At 40.2% G+C, this 17,012-nt stretch overlaps 1 protein-coding gene and 1 long non-coding RNA gene across 2 annotated transcripts; both read left to right on the top strand.

Moving 5' to 3' along the window:
• The first annotated feature begins 4,048 nt into the window (after nucleotides 1-4,048).
• Nucleotides 4,049-11,075, top strand: LOC307015075. The gene is made up of 2 exons (XR_013801414.1): nucleotides 4,049-5,172; nucleotides 10,337-11,075. It is a non-coding gene; the product is annotated as an uncharacterized lncRNA (long non-coding RNA).
• Nucleotides 11,076-12,324: 1,249 nt separating this feature from the next.
• LOC307016875 (uncharacterized protein) lies at nucleotides 12,325-15,939 on the top strand. The gene is made up of 6 exons (XM_079646234.1): nucleotides 12,325-12,430; nucleotides 12,942-13,002; nucleotides 13,746-13,893; nucleotides 14,074-14,229; nucleotides 14,423-14,515; nucleotides 15,075-15,939. The coding sequence occupies exons 4-6, from the start codon at nucleotides 14,125-14,127 to the stop codon at nucleotides 15,255-15,257; spliced, it is 381 nt and encodes a 126-aa protein (XP_079502360.1). The 5' UTR covers nucleotides 12,325-12,430; nucleotides 12,942-13,002; nucleotides 13,746-13,893; nucleotides 14,074-14,124; the 3' UTR covers nucleotides 15,258-15,939.
• The last annotated feature ends 1,073 nt before the right edge of the window (nucleotides 15,940-17,012 follow it).

Here is a 17,012-nt window from a genome sequence, read left to right as displayed (position 1 = left end):
GCATAACAAGATATAATCATAACTCCTCTATCAGCTGATCCAACAGGCAGGAACAGGGAGACAAAACACTGAGAGCACAGCAGCCAAGGTTACAGGTGCGTGTGCTCAGTCAGGAAAGTTTGAACTGATAAACTGGGTCAAAGTTATGGACCTTGGAAAATATTTCCCCAACAGTGATGACTTCCAAAGAGAAAAGCAAGCACACTCGGAATAAAGTATTATTTTATTTGCTTGGCACTTCCGGGTATTTCTCCACTGGTTCTCCATGTTCACAATACCGTGTAACTGTCACGTTTGAAGGGACCAAATCGTGACATCTTCACGTCTCCCAGCATGGTAAATCGTCACATGTTCACGTCTTGCCCTGATACCGGGTTGAATACAGCAGTGTTATCTAATCCTGACCCTCAGTGTATATTTGTGTGTATTTTGTAGTTAAAAAAGGTATAAAGCCCACATCTGAAGGCATAAAATGTTTTTATACCTTAAAGATCTCCTACTATCAAACAATCAATTATTCAAAATACAGGCTGGAGTCCCAAATGGTCTCAGAATCTACACCTGAAAGAGGCTTCTGCCAGACAAAGATGAGCAATAAACTTTGTGATATAAGATCTATCGTTTTTGGAAAGTTCCTGACCCTGAACAGCTATGCTTGTCCCTATAAGTTAAATTCTTAATTGATATCAATAGCAATGAGGAAAAAAAACAGCCTACAAAGTTGGGTTGTCTTCGGGTCAAATCTGACAGATTTACTAGTTTTATCAATCATAACTTATATCAATCACGCCTGTATTGAACAATATGGTGAGTGCCTTGCTAACACTGTAAATGATGAAACAGATGTTTATAAACAAATACTTTTATTTTGATTTCAAATATATGTATATGAGATTTTTTAAATGAATTTGTTCGTCAACAGAACTTCATAATTTACAACACAACGACAAACATTTAGGACACTGTCATGTTTATATTCATGTGTGGTTCCCAGGATGGTGGCCAGGTATTTTTGCTGAAAGAAAAACAAGGCAAAAAAAAAACAGTTCTGAAATATGTTGAGTATACAAAATCCTTTCAAATGTCTTCTCAACCCTAAGAAGGACCATACACATACAGTAAAGGCCGGTTTTAAATCCTGGATGCTAGGCCTGTCGGTCGGGCCTTTAGTGCCTACTCTTGTTCCGACTTTTCAAGGAAACTGAGGGTGATTCTTATGCTGCTAAGCTTCCGACCACCGAAACGTATTCAGCGTGTTTTTTTTTTTTAATGTTGTCTGTGGGACATCAGTGTTTTAAACGTTGTTTACCCCAAACCATACTGCATTATTTTAATTCTATGATAAGCAGTTCACCTGATTCCTTCAACAATAATGATCACCATAACTGCATATTGGACATTGTTGACATTCAAGCTGGTCACAATTTAGCATGTCATTTAAGTCTTCATAACTATTATTAGTAAAAACACACTTAACAGTAGATTTAGGTGTTGACAAAGCTACATCCCTCTTTAGGCTATCACCAATGCCACATATTAAAAAGGGCCCAATAGTGCTTTTTGGGGTTTTCCATTTTCAGTAGTGTGTTGATTACGTAATTGTGAATGTAAAGGGACTGCAAAAGCTTAATAGAAAAATTTCCCCCAGAGTTTCTCTCCAACACACCTGCCTGAAACTAATTCCTACATTAAACGTAGTAGACTAAGGGTTGGGACGTATCCAAGCGGTTGGCTCTGGTTTCAGACAGAGGGTGAAAAGAGGTGCAGCAGCACAGGCAGTATGAGAACAATAAAGAGCTTTTTGAACATTTAAGCAGGAAAAATGTAATACTAATGAACCTGGAAATTAACAGACTATGTCCTCTTTAAGTTCTCTTAGTCTATAATTACAAAGCAACCCTGATTTCTCGGATTTCTGAACTTAAAATGGTGCAGGTGCTTATTACATGAACTTAAATAACTCACAATTCATGGCAAAACTGACTTCTTAAATAGATAGATAGAGATTTATTTTCTCTCGGGCAGTCGAGAGAATACACATAAACACACGTATACATATATAACAACCAGAGTCACAGATACACTACAAAGATCACATGGCATACATAAGGTATACAAACATACAGGTGTACCCGTTACACTCTATTATTAATTAGGCCGAACTGTCAATTTACTGACAATTGAGTTAAACAAGAAATCTGAACTTACAGCCAATGGACCAGCACTTCTTTACAGCCCTTTGAAACAGAAGAGAGGACAAAAACTAAATATGAATTATATTAATTTATAATTCAATACTTCATTGCATTTCATCCCCCAGTATTTTAAAATGGTAAATGTTTGGATTAATGTAAGACCTCCCAGAGAACAGCTCAACATGTAATTGTTGAGTTTCTGACAAAATTCAACAATTTGAAAACTATTATGTTTGTTGTGTTGAAGGTCCATACCTGTTGTGTAGTTCATGCAAACAATATAGCTACTAACCTTACTTTCACGTGTCCTTGACACAGATTGCACTGGAAACGCGTCCAGTTTGCTGTGATATTCACACACTGTAAAGAAACATGAAATTAAATTGTCCCTAAATCCAAAACTTGATATCATGTATTGTCTTGCAAACTTTTAAGTTGGGTTTTCAAATTGAAAAACACTATTTGTAAGGCCTCAAAAAAATGCATCTCATAATTTTCCCATACTTTATATGACATAATGCACCTCTTGGGTACCACAAATGACCACATAGTAAACCACAGATTATCTCCATGTGCCACAAAGCTTTTTTTTAGGAATCAAAAGAACTACTATTATGTCAAAAGTTGTATATATTTTTTATTACAGATCTGTAATGCCAGTATTTTTTTTCATACCTTCCTCCTTGTTTTTTTTTTTCTTGCCTCGCTTCTTTTTTGCTGATATTTTAACAGCTCTCTTTCTATAAAGAGAAACAAAAAACAAGTGTTAATTGCAATAGTCATGTGGTGTGTGTGCTTTGCATACCAGGGAAGTACTTGCGAGAACACTTACATTTTAAGAAAAAGTTGGAAAAGCAAAGAGTGAAAAATGTTTTGGCTTAGAGGCCAGTTGGTGGTGCTACTTTTTTTTTACATTGGCACTTTTTTTTAACCGTTCTGTATCTCATATTGTATAGTCAAGATTTCCCTCATTGTTCTACATCATATATTCTATATTGATACCTACCTGTTGGTTGCTTTTTTCTCTGCCTCAAACTCTTCTTTCTACACTTCCACCACCTGTTCTTTCTCCTTGCCTGCCTCCATCTCTCCTGCCACCACCGGTCCAAACTCTTCCTCTGAGTCTTTCTGTCCCTCCAGCTCTCCTCTCTCCAGTCCTTCACTCGCTAATCTGTCTGTCTGTGTCTCTATGTCCCCTTCTGTCTCCATCTCCTGCATCTCAGTAGTTCCCTCAGTCTCATCCATTTCATCTCCCTCCCCCTGTTCTGTCTGGTCATCTTCTTCTCCAGTCCTTTCATGCTGCCCTATACCCTCTGCCTCAGGATCCCATGCTTTGAAGTTAAACAAAGCAGACAAACAAGACAGTCATTAAAGATGTAGTGCAGGGTTGAAAATATGATTAACCAACAAATATTAAAGTTTAACAAAGAAAAAGGAATAAATGAATTGCCCAAAACCAATTTAGGTTGTCTAAAATGTTATCTGAACGACTTTTCTATCTGATCCATCTGGATAGGTACACAATACAGGATTAAACTTAATAAAGTATCATGAATGTTCTGTGAACTACCTTCTAAAAAGCCTTCAAAAAGGCAAACCATTTTTTCCAGGACCGCATGGGCTACCAGTGGCAGCTCGAAGGGGCACTGGAGCTGGGCCGTCCACTTCTTATTTTTATTGTGGTACTTCCCCCAGAAGAGGAGAGGAAAGTACTCAAGGGCGTTCAGTTTTTCGACCTTAAAAACAAAGAAAAACATATAGACAAACATCACACAAATAGATACAGACAGAGATAGATTTTCCAGGCAGTGTTGAAAAGGCAAGACTTTAAAAAAAGAGAGTAGGCAGTCCACTCTCTATAGTGTGTCTTAATCAGAGAGAACCATCAGAGCAACACCACTACTATTTTCCAAAGAGACAATTGTGTTCCTGTTCTGTTTTGCCATTCATTAGTATCTGCCATGAAGTTATATTCACTCTACCACATTACAAGTGAACCAAAGGAGACACCTCTTAACCAAACCGCATTGGCCGTGTGCCATGTTTTTGTGGTGTGTCCCGCATCATTGGCATTTTTTGCCATTCCCAACAACCTTTGCTGATGATTCAAGATGTTGAATTGGCAGCAGAGCTGTCTGCAAAATAAGCTAGCTTAAGGAAATCTGTGCACAAGAAGAAAAACCGACTTGAGGAAAACTAACTACTCCAGTCCAAAGGCTCACACAAAGTCTTTTAATTTCTTATCTCATCTGGTCGTTCTATTACTCAGATATTCCCAACATGAAGCTGAGTGGAGAGTGTTGTGAAAATGTTTTAAAGAGTGTATCACAAACATTGCCTTTATTTCTAGAGCCTTATGTATTTTGTTGTCCATTTTGAAATGAGGAAGACATACTTCTGCCTACTGCTGTTGTGGAGAGTAAAATCCTCTTATGCAGGTGCAGAGTGTAAGTGAGAGTTGGCAGTAGGTTTTAATCTGTGTGGTATTTGACCTTCTGGCTTAAACGTAGGCAACGTCGCCACTAGTTCTTTGATGTTGGTTTGTGAGTCAGAACATTTACGGCCCGTCTACACTACAGGCATCGAAAAATGCTTTCAACGCTTCGCCCATTCACTTGAATGGGGTGACGTAGAAGATTTTTAATCTTCGCCGAACTGCATTGTGGGGAGCATGGCATGGCTTTGCAAGCATCACGAGCATCTATCGGCATCAAAAGTTGAACAATGTTCAACTTTTGAGGCTCGATGCTTGGCCTCAGCCAATCAAATCCCGTTTATGCAAACCCCGCCAGTGCAAGCGCAGCCAATCAAACCGCGTGCAAGCTGGGAGAGCCAGACCGCAGTTCATTTCCTCATATTCCAAACGAGATATTACGGTAGCAAATCACCCGGTTATTTACGACCAGAACTATTTACCAGGATACAAACCGGAGGAACCAGGCATGGAGGGAGGTGGCAGAGACAGTGGGTGAAACTGGTAGGTTTTTCGCCTGTTTGGAGAGTTTATATCCAGTTTACTTCGTTTTAACATTGCTATTGCTTTGTATGTCGGGGGCGGGAGATTCATGTGATTGGTTGTTGGTCGCGTTGCTCGCAAAAAATCGCCAAGCTTCAGACACACCCAGCTTCCCTGCGAAGTCAGGTTGCCCCGTACGTCCGGGATGCCCCGTACGTCCGGGGCAACCTGACTTCGCAGGGACACATTTTATACAGACCCGAAGGTTACAACCTGGACGTACAGGGTTAGACATGCAAGGATAAACATGAGCCGCGGGGCGAATATACGTGCTGACATGCTAAGAACCACCACCAGTTATATGCATACGTACCAATTTTAAGGTTGGAGAGACCTTTGGATAGCCAGCACGGCACTGAGGTTCGGACGAATGTAGGATGAGAAGCGGTTGTTGTAGGGAAGAGGAACAATTACCTTGATTGCGGCAGGTTTGCTGCACCTATCCTGAACGAGCCCTGAAATGCTCTTAAGACACCACCACCAGTTATATGCATGTTTACCAGAGGTAAACTGGAGAGATCTTGGATAGCCGGCACGAGCCGATGCCCGGCGAAGAGGGAGATGTAGACAATGTAATGCGGCTGTTAGCTTGAGTACAATGATGCATGAATATCATACCCTGCTTAACATAAGCCATGTGAGCATGAAACCAAATATGAGTGCAATATGAGCAGCATGAAATAATATTTGCTTAGGTAAATACTGAGACATGACCCATGATATAGGCAGGGCTCAACGCTAACTTTTAAAAGTGGTTGCCAGGCTGGCAACCAGGCATCCGCTTTTGGTTGCCAAAACTGAAAATACGGTTGCCCTTTTTTTAGATACCTTATATTTTAAATAATTAAGATGCTATACAGTTATACATCAACTTAATAATGAACATGTGACACAAGAATCTTCAAATGCTTTACAATAAGTAATTAACGCACTTATTTGAACCTAAGTGGTAGTAAACTTGTCCACCCTCAATTGCTGGTATACAAAATACCAGTAGTGCTGCTGTTGTCCTGTTCTTCATAGATCCCTCACAAATGATTTGAGCAAGTCACTAGTTTCTTGATCATCCGTTGTCTCCCTTTCAAATGTGGGTTTTCTTGACCTTTGTGCTGACCCCCACCATAGACCCATTGGCCCTTCAGCATTGAAGTCTTGGATTGGCCAGACTAATACATTTCTAATGTTAAATAAATGAAAACCATTCACAGTTAAACATTTGATATTAATTATTGATGCTGTAAATTACCTTTAATATGTCTAACTATATTTAAAATGTGTTACCTTTTTATAGAAGTGATTATAATTTAATGCAACCATTTTTCTATGGTATAGTTTCGTTTTGCACTTTTATTTTGGTAGTAATAAGATCGGGTCTCTTATTTTGAAGGAACTTTTACCGGAAGTGAATGGAAAACATTCCTCTTTGTTTTTCGTTCGGGTTTTACCTTACGCTCCATCAGTTGAATCACTTTGAACATTCATTTGAGAAGTTGAGGTGTTGGCTGAACTTTTTACCACAAAGTCAAACAACTTATTTTTGCTTCGCGATTTTGTTGCAAAACAAACACACGGCGCACCGCGCACGCGAGTAAACGTGCATCGTTTTCTGGCTCCGTAATCACGCCAATGCACGTGCAATTTAAGTATCAGGTTCCGACTGGTCACAACAATTAAATATCACTCTTAAAACAAATATGAACATTTATCTATTTTGGGGTGCACGTTTTGCTGTCCTTATTTCTTATGTTAAAAACTGGTTGCCACTGATGGCAACCAAAGTCCAAGAAGTGGTTGACATTTTTCTGAATGGTTGCCAATGGCAACCTGGCAACCGTTACTGTCGAGCCCTGATATAGGACTAGCTTAATTAGCAGTTTAATTACGCCACGGTGAGACGTAGATGCTGATGTGCTGGTTGGGTGATTAGACTGTCTTCTATCATCTTACATGAACTTCTCTTTCTCCCTGAAAGAACCCCCCCCCCCCCCCCAAAAAAAACACGGATGGGCAGCATCCGTGGCTGTGTTGAAGCTTGAAACTGCGGTACTTACTGAGCATTGTGACGGGTAGTAGTTACCCGAACTGCATAACTCCATGCTGTAACGCGTTACACCCGAAGCTGCTTGAAACTCACCTTAACCCTGAACTAAAGGCAACAATGCATAAACGAACTTCTCTCTTTTTCTCTCTCCTTATTCTTCTTCTCTTTCCTCCTCTCTTTTCTTTATTTTCTTTTTCTCTCTCCTTTTTTCTTCGTTCTTCTCTTTTTTTGCTTTTCTCTTCCTTGTTCTTCTTCTTTGCTCTTCTTCTTCTCTCTCTTTTCTTTTGTTCCTCTCTTTTTGCTCTTCTCTTTTCTTGCCTGTTTTAGCGGTGAGGCGCAGGGAAAGGAGGCAAGCCTGCTGTGCACTGAACCTGCTAGCCGTCTATGACGCACTTAGTGTCCAGTGCTGGCTACTGAGCCGGGAGGAGAAGTAGCTTCGATGGGATGTAGCTTAAGCCCTGCCTGCCTGCAAGAGGGGTTGTAGTTGAAGCCAGAAATGGGTGAAGCTTCGCGAGCGATGAGGGCCCGTTCCGCGTGAAGCCGGAAGCGCCGCATTAGAGCGGCCCTGATGCCAGTGATGCTCTCTCTCGACTGAAGGCTTGCGTCAATTATTTGCCTGAAGTAGCCCGTTTCCATTAAGCCGGAGGAACTTCTGTGGAGCCCGATGTCCTTGTCTTTTCCTTCCGCGTCCGGGTTTGCGGGGTGGCCGGCTAGAACCGCTAGCCAACTGGGGAACGCCGCCTGTAGCTTAATCCGCAAGACTGCGGAGCTGATGAATATACCTGGAGCTGGGACGAAGCCCTGCTGCTGCTTGCGCGTTGACACCTGGAAGACAGAGATGGAAAAGGGGAGAGCATATATAGAGGGATTAACAGGTGCGATAATTAGGCTTGTGAATGGAGGGAAGTGATAGGTTAGCTTGAGGAGTGGCGCTCCCCATCATTTAGTGAAGGGAGCGAGTATTGCCATAATAATAATAATAATAATAATGCATTTTATTTATATAGCGCTTTTCACGACTCAAAGACGCTTTACAATATGAGGGAGGGTAGACAAACAAGGACAGGCAAACAAGTAAGTTTAGTAAAATAAATAAAAAGGCAGTCAAGAGGAAATTGATTGAGAGGAGGGGGGCTTATGGGTAGGCAGAGTTGAAAAGATGTGTTTTGAGGCGGGACTGAAAGACTGTGAGGGACTCAGAGTCACGGAGATCTTGGGGGAGGGAATTCCTGAGTCTAGGAGCTGCCACTGAGAAGGCTCTGTCCCCAAAGCTGCAGAGTGTGGATGTGGGAATGGATAGGAGTCCGGCTGCGGTGGATCTGAGGGACCGTGGGGGTTGATAAGGAGTGAGAAGGTTTGTGAGATAAGGGGGGGCCAAATGGTGGAGTGCTTTGTAGGTGAGGACCATCATTTTGTAATTGATGCGATGGGAGACAGGAAGCCAGTGGAGCTCTTTGAGGACTGGGCTGATGTGATGCCATGATTTGGTATGTGTGAGGAGACGTGCAGCTGCATTTTGAACCCGTTGGAGTCTGTTGAGGGATGTAGTGCTGATGCCGTAAAGAAGTGAGTTGCAGTAGTCAAGGCGGGAGGAAATGAAGGCATGGATTAGTCGTTCGGCTGCGGGGCGGGTGAGAGAGGGTAGGATTTTTGCAATATTGCGGAGGTGGAAAAATGAGGTTTTGACTGTTTGGCGGATGTGAGGTTCGAGGGAGAGGGTGGGGTCAAAGATTACGCCAAGGTTGCGTGCCTGATTGGAGGGGGAAACAATGGTGCCATCGATGGTGAGTGTTATGTTAGTGACCTTGCTGAGGGTGGATTTGGAGCCAATTAGGAGGAGTTCTGTTTTGTTGCTGTTCAGTTTGAGGAGGTTATGTTGCATCCAAGTTTTAATAGCTGTCAGACAGGAATTGATGTGGGTAAGGGGTGGGTTATGGAGGGATTTGGTGCTGAGGTAGATCTGAGTGTCATCAGAATAGCAGTGGAAGTCCAGGTTGAAGTGGCGGAGTATCTGACCGAGGGGCAGGATGTAAATGATGAAGAGGAGGGGTCCAAGTACTGATCCTTGAGGAACACCTTGGGTGACTGAAGCTGTGGCAGAGGAGTGGTTGGGGAGGGAGATGAAGTGGGATCGTTCAGTGAGGTAGGACTGGAGCCATCTGAGTGCAATACCTTCAATACCAATGTCCCTGAGTCGGGTGAGCAGGATGTTGTGGCTCACGGTATCGAAGGCTGCACTCAGGTCGAGGAGGATGAGAATATTGAGGGAACCAGTGTCAGCAGAGGTGAGGAGGTCATTGAGGACTTTGACGACTGCAGTTTCTGTACTGTGGTGAGGACGAAATCCAGACTGAAGGGGTTCATAAAGCCATGACGTGCAATACGAAGTGATAGTTCTTCCTGCCCTGAACTTGCGCTGAGCTTCATATCCCAGCGTGTATTGCGGCTACAACATCCAAATCATCGAGCTTGAACCGGGCCTACGTCTGTTTCCAGTGACTTTATTTTGAAAATCAGTTTCTGACGGACGGCTAAAAAGCCCAATATTATAGAATTAAACGAATAAATAAAAACAAGGATAATAGTGTGTTATTGTTGAGTTAATAACAGTGTGTTATTTAGAAAAGGATAACAAATTCGAAGGAAAAAAAGATTAAAAACAATACAGATTTATTTTCCTCACGGACGGCAAAAAAAGTCAGACATTATACGATTACAAATAAAATCAATAATCGTGGCTTGATATTGAGTAATAAAATATTTGTATGGACCACACAGCTTCCGGTCTTCTCAGACACGACCGTATTCATTTGCGTCTCATATGCACGCAAAACTCGGACTCAGAACTCAATGGGAATAGTTGGCGTATGATAGGCACGCAAAATCGGACTTTAGCGTATCTATTGCACGCATTTTCCAATGTGTAAAGTCGTGTCATTTGTAGGCAGACTGAAGAGAGTGGGTTGCAACATGTGTCACATATGCATGTATGTTGTTATGTTTTGCTTGGGGTTTTTTGTTGTGGTGTTTTACTTGTTGTTTGCTCCTTTTACCCCTCACTACTCTGTCTTTCCGTCTCTGCAGGGCTGGTGTGTGACAGGGGGGCGTGGCTGGTTTACTCCTGGCTGCAGATGAGGCACACCTGTCCTCACTCACATGATCAACCTGCTCTTTAAGAGCCTGGCCCTCCCCTCACTTCTCTGCCAGAGAATTTCATGCTGTTCCGCGGTCCGGAGTGCCTTTCTGCAGCCTGGAGTCTGTTTTTGTTTCACTACGCAGTTTGTTTAGGAGTTCTTTGTTTTTTGAGTTTTTGTCGGGAACGTTTTCCCGCAGCTTCGTTTTTGGATTTACTACGGCCAGCCAGCTCCCTCTCGTCCGTACCTGCCTTGGACTACCTTTGTTAATTAAACACGTTGAAACTTTATTTTTGTCAGTCTCAGCTTTGGGGTCCAACTAGTATCCAAACGTCACAGAATTCTCTGGCCAAATGGACCCCGCAGAGAATGAGAGACTCAGGGAAGTGATAATGATTGGGCAACATGACAGTCTCTGCTTTGGGGTCCAACTAGTATCCAAACGTATGTGTTAAAATGAATAATTAACATGTGGGCTGTGTCGCTTCTTCAGAATGTGTTTTTTCCAAAAAGAGCTGAAAAAGAGCATTTAATCTGTTTTTGACTTATTATCTATTTTGCATTGAAAACTAAAACGTTGACTTTAATTAAATGTATTAGCCTATGTCAACAGATTTTATATAACTGTATTAGGTTAGTTGAAAGCAATAACATTAAGTTTAAATTAAAAATATTCGTTTCATATGAGACCGGACACAAGAGATCATTTTTCTTTCAGCTCGTCGGAAAGCCGTCGGATGTCCTTCTTAAGGTCTATGTGTATTAGCTCTTTGAAGTAGCACATAATCCCCAAGGTGTTTTGATGGCATTCTTGAGTGTAAAAGGTTAGGGCAAATGCACCAATGCAAACTGTTTAAGATCCGTGATGAAGAGCTTTTATTTTGAAGAGGTACTGTAGAGCAACTTCTGGCTCCAAAAAGCGTGCAAGAAAATGTGGAGGTTCTAAAAGATGCAAAAAGAAGAGCTTTGTCTTGTTATGTAAGACAAAGCATGAAGGTCGCAGCAGCAGGGACTGAGTGTGAATGCTAATCTCTAATGCACTTTCATTTTTACAATAAAGCATGTACCAAGAGAGGAATCAATTAATTCCCAAACTCTCCTGCTGGGGTGTCAAACGTCTTTGAATTGAGTGCTACAAAGTTTTGAAAACTCTGACACAAAGTGAAATGGTTCAGGCACTCAGAAGTCCTTTAGGAGCCTGAAAGGAATTAAAGTCATCCACCCGGGCTCAGAACTCCTGTAGGAGCCAGGCTGGACTGGGGGGGAGGGGGAGGTCAGCTGGTCAGCATCAAACCTCATATAGTGAGTGGCAGCTTTGTGAACACATGCAAAACAGTAGATTTGAAAGCATCAACTGACCAAAAGGACATATCTGTCAAATCAAATCAAACTTTATTTATACAGCATTTTTCATACAGAAAGGTTACTCAAAGTGCTTCACAATGCCAACACATAGACAATTTACTAAAAATAAAAACAATACTATCTCCTCCTTCACGTAATAACCAGAGTAACACATAGCTTTGTGATTAAATAAATCCCTTAATAATACACTTTATATATATATATATATATATATATATATATATATGAAATAAGAATAAAATAAAAAATAATTAAAATAAGAATCAAATTACAATAAAATAATAACAAAATACAATTCAGTTAAGAGCTAAATTAAGAAAGTGGCTCTTAAGTTTGCTCTTAAAAGTACACTCTAAGAAATGAAATATGGATGTTGTTTGCATTAATTGCTTTTTTTATATTGAAACTACTAAGTAAATGCACTTTTTACAATTAAATCAAGAGACTTTAATTGCATTTATGTAAAAGTTCAACGTTTTGGGATCACATTACCATGTCGTGTTGTATTTAAATGGTAAAGTTATTTAAAACGCACTGATTGTCCCAAAGTGCTTGCCGTACTTTCTCAGCACATGCGCTGTAAGACCGGGGATATGCGTCATTTGGATCCTGTGACTTTGAGATGTGGATGACAGAACCGCGTATTTTTCCCTTTCCTGTGCCATCCTGCGATTTTATGGTAAGTTTCTTAAATATTAACATATATTAAACACAAACGGTCCCTGAAACACAAAAGTTGATGTGTATTTTTGATTTCCCTGCTACCAACTGTATACTTTGATTATAGACAGGGGTGCACATAACTGGTACGCAGGTACGCATGAGCGGCAACAATCCGAAATGCGTACCGTCTCTTGTGTCACAAAGCGCATTTGCGTACCGACGTACTTGTGAAGCTTTTCCAGAAGGCGGTTAGATCACCGGACGACAGAGTCGGTCTCCGTGTGCACAGACAGAGCTGCTGTTAACGTTGGTCTGTACAACGGAATTGTGCCAAAACTACGCCAACCGGCTGTGGAGGGAGACTCCCCCCCTTCACTGGAGAACTGCGCTAAAACAGCTGATCACAACGGTCACACTCTGTGGTCACAGAGTACTAGCCCCCCCGTCCCCGTCGACTTTCCTGAAGTACTCCACAACCACCGCCATGAAGTTCAGTGTGTGACTAATTATCCAACTTTGAATTTCAGATTTCCAAGTTATTGGGGAGTAGCCAAATGTATCGATGAAAGCCGGTGGCTCAAAAGTACAGTAAGTATCCTTCACGTCTCCAAATAAGTTGAAGGCTAAATGAGTAGGATTTGTCAGTTAAAACAAACAATGTTCTAAGTTGGCTTCAGCTCGAAGCACATGCCGTGTTTAAGATCAGTGGTGGAATGTAACCAACTACATTTACATTACTGCACAAAGTACAAGTACCACAGAAATATACTTGAGTATTTCCATTTTCTGCTACTCTGTACTTCTACTCAATTATATTTCAGTGGGAAATATTGTACTTTCACTACACTACATTTATTTGACACTTGTAGTTACCTTTTTAGATAATGTTTATATTCACATACATTTACTACTAATTTACTCAGTTCTTTCCAAAATGTGCTCTATATTAACAAATCGCAACATTAACACATCTTGTATATATGTAGATTTTTTATTATAAGAACATTGATTTTTATTCTATAATGATGCAACCCTTTTACAATAGGCATGCTGCACAAAGTACTTTTTCTTTTGATACTTGATTATATTTGGCTAATAACACTTAGGTGCTTTAACTTAAGTATTATTTTGAACTTGGGACTATAGCAAGTAATGGAGTATTTATACTTTTACTTTAGTACAGGATCTGAGTACTTTTTCCACCACTGCTTAAGATCCAGTAATGGGTTGCTATATCCTGCACCTCACACCCTGAATTATGTTAATGTGTGCAATAACAGTTGTTATTTACAGTACATTTTGATCATTAAAAAATGTATCTTTTTCTGTAGGTTTTGAATCTGGAGATGCAAACAGTGTACTGAGACTCAATCTACAATTGACCAATTACTGAAGCACTATAAATTAAAAATCCTTCAGGACAAACCCTTCATCACTGAGTTCGGAGAGCAATGGCCAGCTCTGTTTTCAGAGAGCGAGGTGATTTTTTAAATATTTTAATAGATGCATGTATAAGAAAAGAACCTCAGCTGAACTTCTTTGTTTTGTTTACACCAGTAGATGAACTCCTGTCCTTTCTGCTATGACACTTGATGGATATTATTATAGATGCAACAGCTTTAAACAAAACATTTTAACCTGTATCACAATGTGTTGCAGGTAAAGGCAGAATTCACCCGCATCACCACCGTTCTGCTGCTGCCTACCTTCATGTCTCAACTGGATCGCCATTCGTCTCAGTTGATGAAGGTTTTCAAAAAGAAGGGAGGAACAGCAGGATGCAATTTGGGCCTGATCATGGCAGCCATGGACAAGGTATGTAGTTGTATTACATTGTGTAGTTTTGGCACTGCAACACCATATTCTCTTTATCTCTCTCTCTCGTTGTCCCTCTCATATAAATATATTTTAACCTCTCTGACCCCCTTCCTTTGACTTGCCAAAAATCAGCACACAAGCATAATCAGTATTCTTGTGTGAAGATTTTGAAAATGTGTTTGTCCCTCAGGATCCCACAGTTGAAACACGATGGGACTGTGTCCTTAAAGCGCTCTGCGTCTACATGAATGAAAGTTCAGAGAGCTTCATAAAGGAATATTTGGTAAGTTGAAACATAGCCAAACACAGATATATATATATATAAACTTTAAAGTAGAGACACTACATACTGATATACACCTGAACATCAGCAGGAGAGGACTCTTTAAAGTAGAGACACTGCATACTGATATACACCTGAACATCAGCAGGAGAGGACTCTTTAAAGTAGAGACACTACATACTGATATACACCTGAACATCAGCAGGAGAGGACTCTTTAAAGTAGAGACACTACATACTGATATACACCTGAACATCAGCAGGAGAGGACTTTTTAAAGTAGAGACACTACATACTGATATACACCTGAACATTTGCATAATATGTCCTCTTTAAATTAAAAGCAAAAAATAACTACTTAAATAATTGAATTTGTTTTTTTATTCAAAGTATTTGCTGCTACTTTGGTTATATTGTTCATGTACATTCACAACTAAATTAATTTATTTACAATGGAAAATAATAAAATGTGCTCATTTGTTTCATATTATAAAATGATGTGTGTCAGGGCTAGTTCTCATACTGATAATCATGACTACTATGTTCTAATCCCACTTTAGGAGGTTGAACTTCCAACAACACAAATGGAGCCAATGGTATTGGAACTCTATCTTGTGAAACACGAAGGAGCAGAGCCCGGGGAACCACTTGTGAATGTTGGTGTCATCATCGAGGGTGTTGGAGTGCTGCGAGAGCTGAAATACCTCGCAAATGGATGGGCAGTACTGCTTGGACTGATTTAAAGCCTCAATCTGAGCTACCCCAAGGAGCTGAAACATACATTTGAATTCATTCAAAAAGTATTGATGGGGTTGGATGGCAACAGACTGTGTCAACCAAGGTGCAGGTTTTGAAAAACAAATTACAAGAGTAATCCCAAGGACAAAATACTGTGACAGAGATAACGTCCAGTTAATTTCCATCTCAGTACACACACACACACACACACACACACACACACACACACACACACACTTCTGCTTTTGAAAGTTCAAGGCATATGTTCATGTATAACAGAGGCTAAGATTTACTGTAACACATTATGTGCTTGATCAATATTATGTGATGCGTTTCATCTAAGTGTTTGGAAAGACATTAAAAACACCATACTTTGTAGTAAAGTTTTTTTTAATAAAATATTCATATAATAAGTCATTGTTGTAGCTTTTCAGCCCACGTGTTAACTTCTTGAGTCACTCATTTTCTCGTCACTGTCAAATTCAGCAGCTGTGGGTTTTTTAAGCAAAGACCTTTACAATTCTAATATGTGCACCTACCACCATTGGGCCGTCGGAGTTAAGATTTTTATTGTTCTTGAATTGTTGTCACAATTCAGATGGTTGTTTGCAAAATGCAATGTTATAAGTGTACACTACTGCACTTTGTCTAAAATGAACATTTTAAATAAAGTGAGGGGAAAACAAATTACTGAGTTGTAGTCATTTGAATTACTTATATTGATAGAGCAATTTGGATTAAAGTATATTGAGTGCAAATAACACAATCCTACAACATAAATGGAACTCATTTGTGTTAAGTAATTACAACCTAACTGTGTTAGGTAAATCAGTGCACACTTTAAGTAAATACAACATAATTGGGTTAAGTAAAAACAACAATTTAAGTAAATTCAACATAACTGTGTTAAGCAAATACAACATAACTGTATGATGTAGAATTTAATTAAGATGCGTAGGTAAGATTTACTTAAATGCAAGAAGTAAATATTAGTTTACTAGTCTGAATCCTATTTACTTAGCCTTTTTACGTGCAACCGGTTGACATAACTGGATTAAGTAAATCTAACATTTCATTTCTTTGAGTGTATGAACCCTCTCTGCTGCCCTCAGGTCTTCTGGAAGATTGATACACAGTCGTTGGCCGTAATAATAAAAAGACGCCTCACCGTGAGTCTTTGTTGTCCTATATTTGGTACAGCTACTGTGTGGGGGGGGGGGCTGTGGCAGCGGGGACTCAGCAGCACAAACTGATTCCATTTACCTCCATGGTGTGAAGTGAAGGCGGTGCGTAAAAGGCACAGCTCCACTTCCTACTTGGCCGACCGGTAATATAGATATACAGTTTATATAGATACAATCTACTTTCTCGTGTGCACGAGAAAGTATATCGTGATGAGCAAAACTGTGACTGTCACTTGACCCAGGTGGTTTCCACAAAACGGACAAAACATGTTTAACGACCAGAAACACACTCGTACCGTCCATAGGTACCGGCGGTCTATCCGCCAAAACTAATTTGAGTCGATCACTTGCACATCACTTGTATGATGGACATTCCCTTTCCGTTTTGATTCTCTAGTTTGTTAAAGTGTTTCGGGACTATTTGTCTCAGTTCTCGTAAAAGTGTTTCCCATCTTGTTAATTTGTATTGTTAGTGCTAAATTGTTTTCTCCTTGGTAAAAGTGTTTTGCGAATGTAATTTAGTTTTATAAAATGTAATTTAGTTTTATAAAATGTTTTTTTTTTTCAAAATCTTTT

This window comes from Notothenia rossii, assembly GCF_949606895.1.
Source record: "Notothenia rossii genome assembly, chromosome: 8".
Lineage (NCBI taxonomy): Eukaryota > Metazoa > Chordata > Actinopteri > Perciformes > Nototheniidae > Notothenia > Notothenia rossii.
This window is presented reverse-complemented; position numbering and strand designations above follow the sequence as displayed.